Source organism: Myxocyprinus asiaticus, chromosome 6 (genome assembly GCF_019703515.2).
Source record: "Myxocyprinus asiaticus isolate MX2 ecotype Aquarium Trade chromosome 6, UBuf_Myxa_2, whole genome shotgun sequence".
NCBI lineage: Eukaryota > Metazoa > Chordata > Actinopteri > Cypriniformes > Catostomidae > Myxocyprinus > Myxocyprinus asiaticus.
Window position 1 is genome coordinate 27,405,360 of NC_059349.1, and position 16,673 is coordinate 27,422,032.

The 16,673-nt window shown below is 36.7% G+C and overlaps 1 protein-coding gene across 2 annotated transcripts in view; it reads left to right on the plus strand.

The window, feature by feature from the left end:
- Positions 1 to 365: 365 nt before the first annotated feature.
- Positions 366 to 16,673, plus strand: part of LOC127442286 (phospholipase D1-like) — a 50,938-nt gene continuing 34,630 nt past the window's right edge. Inside the window, exons 1-5 of one of the 2 annotated variants that reach the window (XM_051700191.1) lie at positions 371 to 504; positions 3,074 to 3,106; positions 11,471 to 11,653; positions 14,729 to 14,898; positions 15,288 to 15,430. In XM_051700191.1, the coding sequence (XP_051556151.1) occupies positions 11,554 to 11,653; positions 14,729 to 14,898; positions 15,288 to 15,430 (413 nt within the window). In that variant the 5' untranslated portion in view covers positions 371 to 504; positions 3,074 to 3,106; positions 11,471 to 11,553. Of the gene's footprint in view, positions 505 to 3,073; positions 3,107 to 11,470; positions 11,654 to 14,728; positions 14,899 to 15,287; positions 15,431 to 16,673 lie in introns of both variants that reach the window. The other variant, XM_051700190.1, reaches the window with a different exon arrangement.

Below are 16,673 nucleotides of genomic sequence, written 5' to 3' on the forward strand. Positions count from 1 at the left end.
TCAAGTAATTTTATCTTGTTTTAAGAATGTTTAGATATTTCTTTTCCATTAGAAAATAAGACAAAATATATATAATTTTGTTGGTAGTATATATAGTGCTATAAAATTATGTGGAATGGATAACATAGCTCAGATAATTCACATTGAAACTTTGGTTGCAAAAAGTTGACTTTACCCTAACTTTAGATTTGATATCTTGGCGAAGCCAAACACACTCTTGAGACGTTGTTGAGATTTCATCTCAAACACGAGAGACATATCGCGATGTACTGCACTTGATTGGCTGAGTGATCATGACTGACACTTCAGTACACCGGAGAGGCCCCTCCCCTTCAAGCACACTGGTTTGTGACTAAACTCTCTACTGCGTTCTTGTTCAGTCTGTTTGAAGTAACAGAAAGGGAGAGAGAGAGTCTTTGACATTGTCCCGTAAAGTGTATTATTGTTTTGGAAGCCAAACAGCACAACGGATTTATCATGTGGGAATCACGTCTACCGGGGCAGGTCAGTGAAACTTCTGTTATTGTTGTTATTTGCTCTGCTCCAAACTTTTTGTGTCAGAGTTAAAGGGAGTTAAGACTCGAAAGTTTCTTGCTCATGGGCAGGCAGAAACAGTCATTGAATGTGGACAGTTTTAACTGTGTGTTGTGTGTTTATACGAGTATGTGAATGTATGAAAAAGCCATTCTGCTGCCGTTATGTCTTGGCTCCTGTCTCACCCCAGTGTGAGAGGCTTTTGTATCCGTGGTGGTGGAATGTGTGACCAATGCACAAGAGAGGAAATTCAAGTTGGCTTTTCTCAGACTCCCAAACCGTTTCTACAGCTGTGACCAATCGCTGGAGTACACAACATTACAATGAAATACACTGTACTACATTTGAACCCTCTGAAGCATGAATATCTTAATGTTTGTTTTAACTTCTAAACAACAATGTTATCATTACAAACCTGTCCATTACAATAGAAGATAATGGTAAATATTCCAGAGTTATATGGTGCTTTACAACTTTAGTCAGTCATGTTGAATTTATGATGTCATAAATATTAACTACAATGACATATGAGGATGGAGCGTAAGGGTCAAAGGTGATCACCCATGGTGGCTTGGATGTAACCTCAGACCCTAATGGTTGCTTTTATGGCATGTATCAGAGGGTTAAATGAATGTTCTAAATTCAATCCAAGTTGAGCTCAATTGACAGCATTTGTGTCAAAATGTTGTTGCTAATTTAAAAAAACAGCAAAGGTTTCATTAAAGCACACAGTGGAAGTGAATGGGGGCCAGTCTGTTAACATTAAAATACACACTGTTTCAAAAGTATAGCCACAGGATGTAAACAATATATGCACTGACATGATTTTAATGTGAAAAAATGAGGGATTTGTAGGGTGTTCACACATTTACAAGATTAAAGGGCTTGCTGGCATTACGTTGTCATAAAAACAATGTTGTGATATTGGATATAGCTAAACACATATGAGGTTAGTAAGCTGTTTTATCACACTAAAATCCTGTTAACACTTATAATGTTTACATTTTGTGGCTGTACTTTTGAAACAGTATGTATATTAATGTTTATGGACTGGCCCCATTCTCTTCCATTTTAAGTGCCTTAAAGGAATAGCTCACCCAAAAATGAAAATTCTCTCATTTACTCACCTTCATGCCATCCCTTTCTTTCTTCAGCTGAACACAGTTTTTTTTTTAGAAGAATATCTCAACTCTGTAGGTTTATCCAATGCAAGTGAATGGTGACCAGAAATTTGAAGCTCCAAAAAGCACACAAAAGCAGCATAAAAGTAATCCACACGACTCCAGCGTTTAAATCCATATCTTCAGAAGTAATATGATAGGTGTGAGTGAGAAACAGATACATTTTCAATCCTTTTTTACTATACAGTAAATGCTCCTTCTTGACCAGTAGATGGTGATATGCATGAAGAATGCGAATCACCAAAAACAAAAGAAGAATTCTTAGAAGAGAAGAGCGTGAACATGAAAGTGAAAAAAAAAGAACTTAAATATTGATCTGTTTCTCACCCACACCAATCATATCACTTCTGAAGTATGGATTTAACCACTGTAGTCGTATGGATTACTTTTATGCTGCATTTATGTGCTTCTTGGAGCTTCAAAGTTCTGGCCACTGTTCTCTTGCATTGTGAGGACCTACAGAGCTGAGATATTCTTCTAAAAATCTTAATTTGTGATCAGCAGAAGAAAGAAAGTCATACAGATCTAGGATGGAATGAAGGTGAATAAACGATGAAAGAATTTTAATTTTTGCAGGAAGAGTCGGATCCATTTTTGGTGCTAATCAACATTATGCCACAAATGCTGTCGATTGAGTTTAACTTGTATTGAAACCGGAACATTCCTTTAACTCAAATGTTCTATTGAATTTACACGTCAAACATTTGAATGCTTTAATTGCTTGAAACGATAATGCAATTCACTCTTTATTCTGGCACTTTAGTAATTGTGTTTAAATTGGTTTGTGGCTGTTTTTAAAGGGCCCTCTATGTTGTCTGCTTATCTCTTTCACTTTCAGCATGTCATTCATTAATCAGCAAACATAAGACTTCTGACCCTGAATTGCTGAGAACTTCAAGCTTTTATTGACACCTCATGGACAGACATGTTTTTAAAGGTGCACGATAGAACAAATGTTTGGTATCCAAGCTGTCCTGTAAAAAATTGCCTTCAGGTACAAAGTGCGGTTGCTCTGAAAACAGACATAAAGTAACAAGTCCTAGATCTCTTGGGAAAACTTTTTCTACCTTTAGAGGTAATATTTACAGTGTTTAGCAGGGGTAACAGTACTTTCCGCCTACATGCTGCCCTGAACAAAAGCTTTTTTTCTTTCTTTTTTTTTGCTACTTTGAAACTTGCATGGAGACCCAATCATTCCCAGATATGTACTGATAGCAAAACAAATCCTAATAAAACTTGAATTAATTATGTTTGTTATCAGTTATGACATGGTGGCTCTCAGAGTAAGTTAGTGTCAGTTTTGCAGTGTTTTCATTCACACTGTTGACGTCTAACAATGGCACTCCATTTTCCCACAGTTCTTTGTCACATCAATACCCCAACACAAACAGGTGATTCCAGTTTCTGTAGTACATTTTTTCATACAGCTCTAACCCAAGTAGTTGCATAATATATTTTTGCTCTCATCCCAAAGGCCCTAAGCCTTCTCCATGACGATCGCAATGGGCAGGAACTTGTTGACAGGAAGCAGCGGCTGATATCCCATCCACAATGTGCAAAAGAAAATAACATTCTCACTCACTCTTTTCTGTCATTATTATCTCTCTGTGTCTGTAACTCAGTATGCAAAATAAATGCATGTGAGCAACGGTTTTGTTCAGAGAGAGGAAAATTAGTATTGTGTGAGAGAAAATCATGAGGGCTCATTTCGCAATGTGTTGAATTGTTTATATTTATTTTGGCTGTCTAATGTAGCTCTTAAAAGTATCTTATACAGTTCACTTCACTGTCTCTCTATGTCTTGCTTTACATCAGTGGTTGTAGGTCTGACAACTGGTGAGTTGTGACCTGTGACTTGTGTGTGCCAAAAATGGTCACAGGTCAGTTCTGTTAGGGTCATGGACAGCAGGAAAAAACAGTGCTAAAAGCAGATATTAAAATAAAAATAATAATAATAATAAAAAAAAAATGATTCAACTTTGGCACATTGAGTTAATTGAAGCCACATTTAACTTTATTTTTTTACATATATATATATTTTTTTATACCTTCGTACGTATTAAAGGGTGTTTCTCAAGTAACCTGTCGAGAAAACGTCCTGTTTAATCCCAAAAATGTCTGGTTTGAAAATTTTTCTATTTAACTCCAAATTAATAAAGAATATGTTCAATTATATTTTGAATAAGGAAAATTAAGCCTACATTTTTGACCATTTATTTTTTTGCATTGTGACAATATTTTCACTTAAAGTGATAGTTCACACACACACAAAAAAACTCTTTCATCATTTACTCACCCTCATGCCATCCCAGATGTGTATGACTTTCTTTCTTCAGCAGAACACATATAGAAGAAATATTGAAAAAATATCTTGGCTCAGTAGGTCCTTAAAATGCAAGTGGATGGTGATCCGACCTTTTGAAGCTCCAAAAAGAATAGACAGTCAGCATAAACATCATCCATATGACTCCACTGGTTAAATTAATGTCTTCTAAAGTGAAATGATCGCTTTTGGTGCAAAAAATTTCAATATTGAAGTACTTTTGAACTATAAATAAATTTTACCGTATTGCATTTAAAAAGTAACAAATATGCTGTTGTACAATGATTTTTAAAATTAAAGTCAGTGAAAATGAAAGGCAGTACCAAGGGAGTACTGCTATGATGTAATATATATATATATATATATTATTATTATTTTTTTTATTTATATATTTTTTTCTGCACTGTGGTAATGAGAATTGGTGGGTAAAATGTGTGTAAAAAATCTTAATGGCCCTAAAACTAGGTTTTATTTTCTATATGCATAGAGTAATTTCTTATATGTTTATATAAGATGTTATAAGTAAAATAGGACCAGGATATTTTCTCCACTTGGTTTGTGTGAATCACCCCTATAAACAATTTTGGTTCATGTGTTTGGTTGCCACTTGATGTATAATGTAGAGACTGCATGGGTCCTGAAGCAAAACCAGTTGAGAACACCTGCTCTACATTATAAACCTTTAATGAATTGCAATGTAAAAGATGCAGAGATTTAAAATGCTTTTGTGTTTGTTTTCGTCAGACTAAGAGCTTGAAGTTTTTTGTGCATCCTCTTCAATTCATACCTCAGACGTACCTCTGAGACAGCTGTTGGTCAAATATATTGCGTGGAGATAAAGTTTTGCCTATAGGGAAAAGTAAATGATTTTTCCATTAGTCTTAAAAGACAGCTTTTTAAATATGTTCAATTCAGTTTTTATTTATTTATTATATATTTTGCACATATACAGTGAAATTCTTTTTTTCACATATCCCAACTAAGCTGGGGTCAAAGTGCAGGGTCAGCCACGATACAGTGCCCTTGGAGCAGATACGGTCAAGGGCCTTGCTCAAGGGCCCAACAGTGGCATCTTGGTGGTGCTGGGGCTTGAACCCCCAACCTTCTGATCAGTAACCCAGAGCCTTAACCGATGAATCACCACTGCCCCTATAAAGGAGCCCCTATAAAATATGCCCCAAAGGAGCATATGCAGGATCAGGCCAGTCTTTTCCAGATAAATGGTTGGACTGTATACCCTAAACAGTCAACAGAACACTAGAGCTAACACACAGAATAGAGCTTTGTCTGTGAAATCACACTTATCCGTCATCAAACTGTAAATATACAGGTGCATCTCAATAAATTAGAATGTCGTGGAAAATTTCATTTATTTCAGTAATTCAACTCAAATTGTGAAACTCGTGTATTAAATAAATTCAATGCACACAGACTGAAGTAGTTTAAGTCTTTGGTTCTTTTAATTGTGATGATTTTAGCTCACATTTAACAAAAACCCACCAATTCACTATCTCAAAAAATTAGAATATGGTGACATGCCAATCAGCTAATCAACTCAAAACACCTGCAAAGGTTTCCTGAGCCTTCAAAATGGTCTCTCAGTTTGGTTCACTAGGCTACACAATCATGGGGAAGACTGCTGATCTGACAGTTATCCAGAAGACAATCATTGACACCCTTCACAAGGAGGGTAAGCCACAAACATTCATTGCCAAAGAAGCTGGCTGTTCACAGAGTGCTGTATCCAAGCATGTTAACAGAAAGTTGAGTGGAAGGAAAAAGTGTGGAAGAAAAAGATGCATAACCAACCGAGAGAACCGCAGCCTTATGATTGTCAAGCAAAATCGATTCAAGAATTTGTGTGAACTTCACAAGGAATGGACTGAGGCTGGGGTCAAGGCATCAAGAGCCACCACACACAGACGTGTCAAGGAATTTGGCTACAGTTGTCGTATTCCTCTTGTTAAGCCACTCCTGAACCACAGACAACGTCAAAGGCGTCTTACCTGGGCTAAGGAGAAGAAGAACTGGACTGTTTCCCAGTGTTCCAAAGTCCTCTTTTCAGATGAGAGCAAGTTTTGTATTTCATTTGGAAACCAAGGTCCTAGAGTCTGGAGGAAGGGTGGAGAAGCTCATAGCCCAAGTTGCTTGAAGTCCAGTGTTAAGTTTCCACAGTCTGTGATGATTTGGGGTGCAATGTCATCTGCTGGTGTTGGTCCATTGTGTTTTTTGAAAACCAAAGTCACTGCACCCGTTTACCAAGAAATTTTGGAGCACTTCATGCTTCCTTCTGCTGACCAGCTTTTTAAAGATGCTGATTTCATTTTCCAGCAGGATTTGGCACCTGCCCACACTGCCAAAAGCACCAAAAGTTGGTTAAATGACCATGGTGTTGGTGTTCTTGACTGGCCAGTAAACTCACCAGACCTGAACCCCATAGAGAATCTATGGGGTATTGTCAAGAGGAAAATGAGAAACAAGAGACCAAAAAATGCAGATGAGCTGAAGGCCACTGTCAAAGAAACCTGGGCTTCCATACCACCTCAGCAGTGCCACAAACTGATCACCTCCATGCCACGCCGAATTGAGGCAGTAATTAAAGCAAAAGGAGCCCCTACCAAGTACTGAGTACATATACAGTAAATTAACATACTTTCCAGAAGGCCAACAATTCACTAAAAATGTTTTTTTTATTGGTCTTATGATGTATTCTAATTTTCTGAGATAGTGAATTGGTGGGTTTTTGTTAAATGTGAGCCAAAATCATCACAATTAAAAGAACCAAAGACTTAAACTACTTCAGTCTGTGTGCATTGAATTTATTTAATACACGAGTTTCACAATTTGAGTTGAATTACTGAAATAAATGAACTTTTCCACGATATTCTAATTTATTGAGATGCACCTGTATGCACCTTCACTCAGGAATGCTCCTTTCTGGGCTTGGGTTAGAAATTATCTTACAGTAATTAAGAATAAAAATTGTAACTTACTTTATTTATTGGCCCTCTCTGATCTGTGCAAACCTTTAAAGCTTCCTCTAATTGTCACTGCACAGGTGGGAGATCCACATGAGATACCACAGTTATAAATGTTCACCCACACACAGTCCCTCCATAAGGAAACTGTCCTCCAGTACCAACAACTTTTATTCTATTAACCAGCAAAGTCTGTTTAAACCTTCCATGATTACAATAAACATGGAGTACATAAAGATTGAATTAAAGGAATATTTAGAGTTAAATACAAGTTCTTTTGACAGCGTCAGTGGCATGCTGTTGATTCACACAGAACGTAACTTCAACTCATATCTCATACTTTTACCCAAGTGCTTCCAAATGCACTTACATTGGAAGTCTCTGGGGCAATGTACAGTAACTTAGTAATTTTCTGTAATAATAAACAGCATGCCTATAACTTACATTTTACCCTGAAGAGAAAAGAGAAAAAATGAAAGAATGACCAGAATGTTTCTTAGTTAAGTACTGTAACAAGAAATATGTAATAAATATTGTTTTTGTTAAGAGATTTTATTAAACACTATTGTTGTCCATTTGGATTACAAATCACTTTTTTTGTTTTTGCAAATTGATTAAAAAACTTTGTTTCTAGGTTTAGGTACTGAGTGTACCCCTGTATGATGATTGAAGAGAAGAAATGGCTTTAAAAGGAAGAGTTCACCTAAAAATGAACATTTTGTTGTTAATTACTCACTCTAAATCGTATGAATTTTGTTATTCTGTGGCACAAAAAAGGCAGAATATTCTGAGGCCTGTGGGCTTTCAAGCTCTAAAATAAAAATGTAAAAAAATCTGTTTTTATTTTTTCCCAAATTCTGTGTTTTCCGTTTTCCGTGTTTTCATGTTTTCTGTATTCCTTGTTTTAAAGGTTAAGCTCTAATTGAGCTTTTATTTTGACAGAAACCCAAAATGAAGCACTTTTAGTTTGAATGTTTTGACAACACTATATGGTTTAATGTCTTATTAAACCACAAAAGGCAGTGATTTAATTTTGTAAATGCATAGTCTGCATATGCTGTGCACTGTTCACAGTAATTAAGTGCTCTGCTCTTTGTCTTCTACACATTCACAGAGCGTGCATGATCTTTATGATGAGGTGTTATCAGTGTATGAGTGGCTGGCTTCACACATTCACTTTAAAGCTTGCAGCACATGCAGACTGTATGTTTATTTAATTAAATCTCTGCCTTTTCTGGTTTAATCATACTAGGGCATATCATGATTTTACTTTGATTAATTGTGCATTCATACAATAAATGTATCCCAAATTTGTAAAACATAACACATTTAATAGTTAATTTTGTTTTTTGGACTATTCCATGATTCCGTCCGTGTTTTCTGCATCGCGGAAATCATGGGGCCCTACAATTCTTCTGAAATGGCAAATTTCAAGTGGGCTGGTAACCGATGCGACTGGATTTTTTAGTCAGGGAACGAATCATTCAGACCAGTTTTGTGAACTGGATCAATCGATTCATTGAAAAGATCTGACTCAAATAAGTATTATTTCACAAATCAGACATAGCAACATCTCTCATGAACTCATTGGGGTGGAGTTTTTTATTTATTTAAAAAAAAAAAAAATGTATCCCCTTTTCTCCCCAATTTGGAATACCCAATTCCCACTACTTAGTAGGTCCTCGTGGTGGCATGGTTACTCACCTCACTCCGGGTGGCGGAGGACAGGTCTCAGTTGCCTCCGCTTCTGAGACCGTCAATCCGCACATCTTATCACGTGGCTCATTGTGCATGACACCGTGGAGACTCACAGTACGGGAGCTCATGCTACTCTCCGCGATCCACGCGCAACTTACCACGCACCCCATTGAGAGTGAGAAACACTATTCGTGACCAAGAGGAGGTTACCTCAAGTGATTCTAACCTCCCTAGCAACCGGGCTAATTTGGTTGCTCCAGCACACCCTGGATTCAAACTTGCGACTCCAGGGGTGATAGTCAGTGTCATTACTCGCTGAGCTACTCAGGCCGCCTATTGGGGTGGATGTTAATATTTAGTAACTTCAATTTCGGTCTGTTCTTCGCATAAAGCTACCATTTGATTTCAGACACCTGGAAAATAGCACACAAGTTGTATGGGCCAATTATTATTATTTTGTTTTTTTAATAATTTTATGTAGCTTTTTATTCATTTTGGATCTTTACAGCCCAAGTCCTTACTCACATTCATTATAAGCAAAAGAGAATGAATGGCCAGGATGTCTTAAAAAAAAAATCATCTTTTGTGTTTGGCAGAAGTAGGAAAGTTGTACATGTTGAACCGACATAAGGGTGAGTAAATAATGACAGAATTTTTATTTTTAGGTAAACTATTCCTCTGCTGTAGGAGGACTGGGTTGGTTTGCTGAGTTAAGAAAAAAACTCCCAAAGGTAGCTGGACTGGAAAAGATGGTGTCATAAAGATTATAGAGTTGCCACAGAGCCACTCCTAACTGTTAGGCTTATCTTCTTACATAAAGCATGAAGTTAAGAGGCTTCAGCTACCTCCTTTCTCTCATTATTTCTCTTTCACACATTTTAAATGGTCATTAAGCGATCAGACTGTATAGAACAGTTAGTGTATGCACTGCACCCCACCACCAGCAGCCAAATGTTCCATTATGTTTAATAGATGGTTTGTGCTGTAGTCACAGGGAGAAAAGTGCACTTGGCAGCAAAATTACTACAGTCTCAAAGACAGCAGTATAGTCTGCCTTTATGAGAGAAACAGAGAGAGCAGCCCTGTGTCATTGCTCCTATTTTATCTTTTAATCATGTTTTTGTCTTAAGAAAACAAACGTTGGCTCTATGTTGAGTGAAAGACCTGAAAAATAGTATTAGCTGTTACATTTAGCTTCATGATACTCGTGTCAATGTTGTGAATGGTGTAGTGTTAGTAACAAGTGGTGACTCAACAGATCCATCTCAGCGTTTCTCTATAATCCCTCACATTCATTCATTCATTCATTCATTCTTTTTTTATAACTGGTTCCTCTGTATTATTTCCTCCACATATCACAGTCTCTAATTACTTAAACATAAAACCCAGATCAGTGATTATGGAGCCATTCAACCCCTCCCCCGCTTTGACTCATGTTGGTGTTGTTTTTGCAAAATATGTTTAATGAATGTCTCAGTTGCTTATGGTGGATCTGGTGGCATTATCTTTTTGGTCTACTCAGTTTTTACAACTTCAGATGGTCACCAGTCCTGATGTCAATTACCCTTCACAGCTCTGAATTCACATTCAATCTCTTGATCATGCCACTAACTCACTTAAATTAAATAAATATAAAGACATTATCAATGATTGAAGCCTTTTGTGTTTCTTGTTATGTTTGTCAGTGGCTTGATCTGATGGAAAGCAATAATCAGTGTGATACATGTACTGTTTTGGGGTTTCAGGAATTGTCTTGATTCTGTTCTAAAGACACATTGCAGATAACAGGATGTGGCCTCCGTTTATTAGCTGTTTTTGTGAGAGAATGACATTATGAGCTGATCTTGTGTATATTATTAGATTAATGTTCGCTCAAGGGTCTCTATGCTCCACAGGAGAAGACATTGACCCCTACCTTTGGCCTCGGCCTGAAAGAAGAAATGTTTTAAATATAAATGAGCAAACTCAAGATAGATAAATTAAATGTAAAACCTCAGTCAAAAATCCAGAATGCCAAAATGCTTTAAATGAATTATCATGTGCTTAAACAAATAACCAATACCTCTGTAACATGCATTAATGGAGTGAATTTAAGTCAAATTGACAAAGCTGTTAAATTTCATGCTGATTGACAGATTCTTTTACTTTATAACTAACCTAGTCTTCTAGAATGAGCGTTACTATAACAACGTTTTTGAAAACTGAGTTGTACATTCCGCTTTCTACATTTTGCTGCAATTTCCTTTTGAAATGAACACTAGAGGCACTACAACAACTGTGACTTTTCACTTTCACACAAATCACAGGTACTATGGCTTTTTATGACTTTACAAACACGCATTTTTTGCTCTATTACTCACACACTGCAATGTTCTTATATCGAAACACTTTTACTCTAGCTCATTTGAAAAGATGTCTGTTTTGTTCACCTCCCATTTATCTTTTAGGACACTATTGGTTAGGTTTAGGCTACAGTTTTAGGATAGGGAGGTATGTTTTGCTCATTAAAACCTCCATCTAATATTCACCTTAAAAACCTTGTCTGATAACAAAATAATTTCGCTTGCTTTTGGCACGTAATTGTGGTTTGCGAAAATTTTGCCATTCTCACGTGAATTTCATGAGATCAGGCTGTTCATAACACTGCATCAATCTATCAAGAACACTACCAACTTAACACAAATGTTAATGTTTTGAAAATGAACATGAGGCATATTGTATGAGTGACTTGTTTATGTGTGTGTGTGTGCTGATAGGCAGCGCTAGCCCTTTAGGCTGAGGAGTGCTGAGTATGCTTCAGCAGTCTGAGCCCAAAAACTCAATCTGATCATAAGCAGACATGAGTGACACTGTGGAGAACCTGGACACCAGGGAGCTTGGCTTCTCAGATGCTGAGGATGAGCCTGAAGAGGTGGACTTCAGTGAGTTCAACCCCTCAGGTAAATGTTTTTATTCTTTTCAAGACCTAAATCATCCATTTGTGGCGTAATAAACTGTATCTGAACAGTTTAAAAACTGTCTTCTCAACTGGTGGGTTGCGGACAATGGAAATAACGATGTTAAATGCAACTAATCATGTAATCAGGCAGAGTTATGATTGAAATCTTATATATTATTACGAGCAGGAATGGATTTACCACTAGGCCGATTGGGCTGTTGCCCAGGGGCCTCTAAACCCAAAGGGTCCCGAGCTCTAAATCAATTTTTAATTTATTTTGAGATTTCTATTATAAATCCATGTAAATGTCAGCCTTTTGTGAAATACCATTTGTTCGGCCAAATGCGTGTTGCACTACAGCAGCACGAGCACAGCCACTCAAGTGCGCACTCAGGGAATCTGTGTGTCACAGGTGCTGCGCGTTTATTTGAAGGACTACAGAGAACAGCGTCTGATTCACAAAATGCTTCCAAACACAGAGGTGCAGTTTACCCTGGCTGTGTACAAAGCTGATGGTTTCAGTTCATACAAGCAACAGTATAGAGGACTTTAAAATGGTTAAGTCCTGCATGCATGTAATGTTTAATGATAAAGAGAAAGATGCATTAATACCCTAAATATGTGCACGGTAACCGTTTGTAATATTTGGTTAACCGCGTGAGTTCATGAACGGTTATTCTGTTATTTGTCGGGACTCGGGAATAAAGAAAGTTTATTGCCATGCACCGTATGCATCAAACACAATCTCAGATAGCAGGAAATTAAGTGCACAGTGAGCTATGAGCCTAAATAGCACAATACATCTTCAAATGATAAAATCACATCAAAGTCGAACAAAAATAATCTCTGTCACTGCCTGCAACATAGTAGGCCTATTCTTAATAAATGGAAAATGCGTAATTCTGCCCGGGCAGTTTCAGTTTCCATGAGGCAGTGAACATTATAGGACTTCTTCGGGATGCTTTGATTTGAAATGATTCAGCATTTAACTTGTGTAATTATTGTCTGCACACCAGAGCAAAAGGGGGAAAAACACTCACCGTTTATCAAGTGCTGAAACTTTGACAGGTGAAAAACAATCTGGAATCATGTGTAATCAGTGATGTAGTAGTGTCTGAAGAGGTGGGCATACTGTGAATTTATGAAGCCCCCCCCCCCCCCCCCCCAGATAAAAATAAAACATGCACCCGGTCTCTAAAATTCATATATTTATATACAGTACATATGTAAAATGTGTAAGAAATATATTTTTTGCATACAAAAAATAATTGACTGTTGTAATTATAAGCCCACATGAACTAACAGAATGTATATCAGGGTAAATTTCTTGCTGGCATGGTGTACAGTACACTACTAAGAACCATAGTATGGTAACTTGATGTTAAATATGTATTTAAATTAATAGGGTTCATTAATGTTCTAATCTACTATGAAAATAGTTAATACTTTATTAATTTGAGTAATTATAAAGTAATTCATACATAATACACAATAAATTGTTAAGCACTGTATAGCTGAGTGTAGTAATGTTCACGTTAACACGTTATCTTGTATTACCATATAAAACCTACATAAGAATTAATGGTTATTTGTTTTATTTGTGTACCATTATGTGCTTTTTTGTGTATAGTGAAATTGTTTTCCTACTTAGAAATATCAATTGAAATGATTTGATATCACGAGAAAAAGGCACCACCAACAGCAGTAAAAGGCAAAAAAAAAATACATTTTATTTCATTTAATTACGGGACACAGTTGTCCAGCATCTGCGAAGAGCATCAAAAACTAGTACGGGTGCAATAACTTGCTGTATTTTCAAAAAGTTTAATTGCATAAGTTACATTTAAATGTATATATTTACGTTTAGAAGGGAAATACATTTACAGCGCAAATTATGGTTTCTCCAGGGTTGCTTGTGCATCAGCATTAGATGCTGGAAATGTCCCGCCCCTTACTGAAATGGAAAATATGACTGGTTAGCCAATATCCAATCACATCTGAAATGAATGTTCTGATTAGTGGATCAGTTTATAATTTAAAAAAAGCACTTACATTAATTCTTCTGTTGTGTGTTATTTGAGCTGTAAAGTCATTTAAACATCGTTTTATGGTTAAGAGTTTTTGGGTTTGAGTTATGTCTTCATGGCAACTTAGTTGTAAAATTGGCTATAACTTTACACAGAAAAGGTTAGTAAGTGATTTTATCACACTAAAATCATGTTAACACACATATTGTTCATGTCTTGTGGCTGTATTTTTAAAACAGCGAGTGTTTTAATGTTTATGGATTGGCCCCAGTCTCTTCCATTGTAAGTGCCTCACTGTAACCCAGATTTTTCTTTTTACTAAAGAAAAGTAGAGACAAGTCAAAATAAATGTTGTACTAATCAACATTATGTCACAAATGCTGCCGATTGAGCTTAACTTGCATTGAACCCGGAATATTCCTTTAAAATTTCAGCTTCTCAAAACGTCTCTCGAGACACCTGCATTCTGTTCCATTCGTTGCGCTCTGCTTATCTTTTTTAATGCTAGAACGTTTTCTTTCGGAATGGTCCCTTAGGCTGGTAAATCACGCTTCTGCTGTTGTTCATTGTTTTACAACATTGTCAGTTTTCCTATTCAGTCTTTGTCATGTTAATAATTAGCATATTATCAGGCCTGTGCAGTTTATGGTAATATTAATTCATTTCATGTTTAATTTTAAGAACATTTCCTGTACCATTTTGGTACTGTGTTGGGTCACCACTTGATGTCCAATGTAAAATCTGGGACCTGCCGCAAAACCAGTTGAGAATCACTGTTCTTAATTTTTTGATTATAAGTGAGACTTGAGAAGCATTTAAGGATTTATCTGTGGATTAGGCTTCTTATTATTTACAGCAGCTTAGACAGGAAGTGGTGAATGGTTCGGTCTGTTTAATCAAACATCTGGACTGTGTGAACACAGTATAAAAGGGAGTGTTTTTTAAGATAATGACTCCTCAGCATGTCCATTTACATTACAAATACACACACACACACTTGTGCTCACATTCCTCAGGCATGCCTCAGTCTGCCTTGTCTTCTCTTTCAGGAGATTGCCGCATCCCGTTCTCAGCCGTGTACGGGACTGTTGGCTTTAAAGAGGCAGAAGCTCAGGTCTACCTGACCACTGTCCCCATCACTGCCAAGATTCTAGAAGCTGAGCGCTTCACCAGGACTGCAGACCGCTTCAATATCTCCAAACACAGGAGCATGTCCAAGGTCTGTGAAGCACACACACACTTTTCAATTTGTGCCTTTAGCAGTAAGTTAAAGAGATAGTCCACCCAAAAATGAAATTTCTGTCATCATTCACTCACCGTCATGTTTCAAACCTGTGTGAATTTCTGTCTTTCGTGGAACACAAAAGTAGATTTTAGCCTCAGTCACCATTTACATTGGATCTTTTTTCCATTCAGTGAGAGTGAATGGTAACTGAGACTAACGTTCTGCCTGACATCTCCTTTTGTGTTTAATGTAATAAAGGAAGTCATGGATTTTGAATAACATGAGGGTGAGTAAATGATGGCAAAGATGTGAATTATCTCTTAAAGAAGGGAGGTTCAAAGATATTACCTATCACAGATCTCATGTCACTGCTGTGTCCACAGGCAATGCCAGCAGTGTTTAAGATAGAGCTTAAACATGGGAATTTCACTTGGGTGGTGAAAAGGAAAGAGAAGCACTTCATGGAGCTGCACAGAGAGTTGCTGCGCTACAAGACCCTCATGAGGATCCCATTACCCACTCGAAGGTCAGACCTCTACCCTTCAGATAAACACACTCAATGACCTTGTGTACACCTGGTATTGACATCTGTTTCAGCCGATCCAATAACAAGGGGACAGTGCTTAAAACTGGCTGTGACCTCAATTTTATAAGGAATTTAAACAAATGTATCTGGTATTTTGCAAAAAAGGAGTTAATGGATTATTCTGGGTTCAATACAAGTTAAGCTCAATCAACAACATTTGTGGTATAATATTGATTACCAAAAAAATTTATTTTGACTTGCCCCTTCTTTTAAAAAAAGCAAATATCTGGGTTGCAGTAAGGCAAATACAATGGAAGTAAAAGGGGCCAATCCGTAAACATTAAAATACTCACTGTTTCAAAAGTATAGCCACAAGACATGAACAATATGTGTGTTAACATGATTTTAGTGTGATAAAACTAATACGCTTACTAACCTTTTTTGTGTAAAGTTATAACCAATTTTACAACTTTGTTGCCATGACAATGTAATGTTGACAAACCCTAAAACGACTGTAAAAATGTCGATTTAAACAACTTTACAGCTCAAATAACACAAGTTTTAACAGAAGAATTAATTTAAGTGCTTTTATTAAAATATTAATCTTCACATTTCTGCCTTTAAACCATCCAAAAATGGGCCCTTCTTTTGTAAGTGCCTCAATGTAACTTAGATTTTTGCTTTTTTAAAGAAAAGGACTGACGAATCGAAATTATTTTTTGTGGTAATCAACATTATGCCACAAATGCTGTTGATTGAGTTTAACTTATATTGAACCTGGAATATTCCTTTAAGTGCATCTACCTAGTCAGTAAAGGACACACCATTTGGGCCCATCTTTTATTTTTCAAAATAATCAGCCTAATATTATGGGTTTTGTGGCAGATATACACTTATACTATGGTCTCGAGGTGTAAATAGGGTCTGAAATGTTTTGTGATCTAATCATTTAAAGTTAAACCGACCACTCAGCCAATTACATGTGGTGTCCAATTGAAAAGTTTGGAAAAACCCGTACAGATTTCACAGATAATTAGCTTAGGATAAAAGTGTCTGCTAATTGAATAAAAGTATGTCAAGCATACATCTAAAGTTCATTTAATATAGTTTACTCCACAAAAATAACTATATGTGCATCCTGTTTAAACGTCTTTAGTGGCAAGACTAAAATGCTGACTTTCTGTGCTTAATGTCTAACTTTGTAATTGACTTATGCAATCATGAATTCAGAGACCCTCCCCTG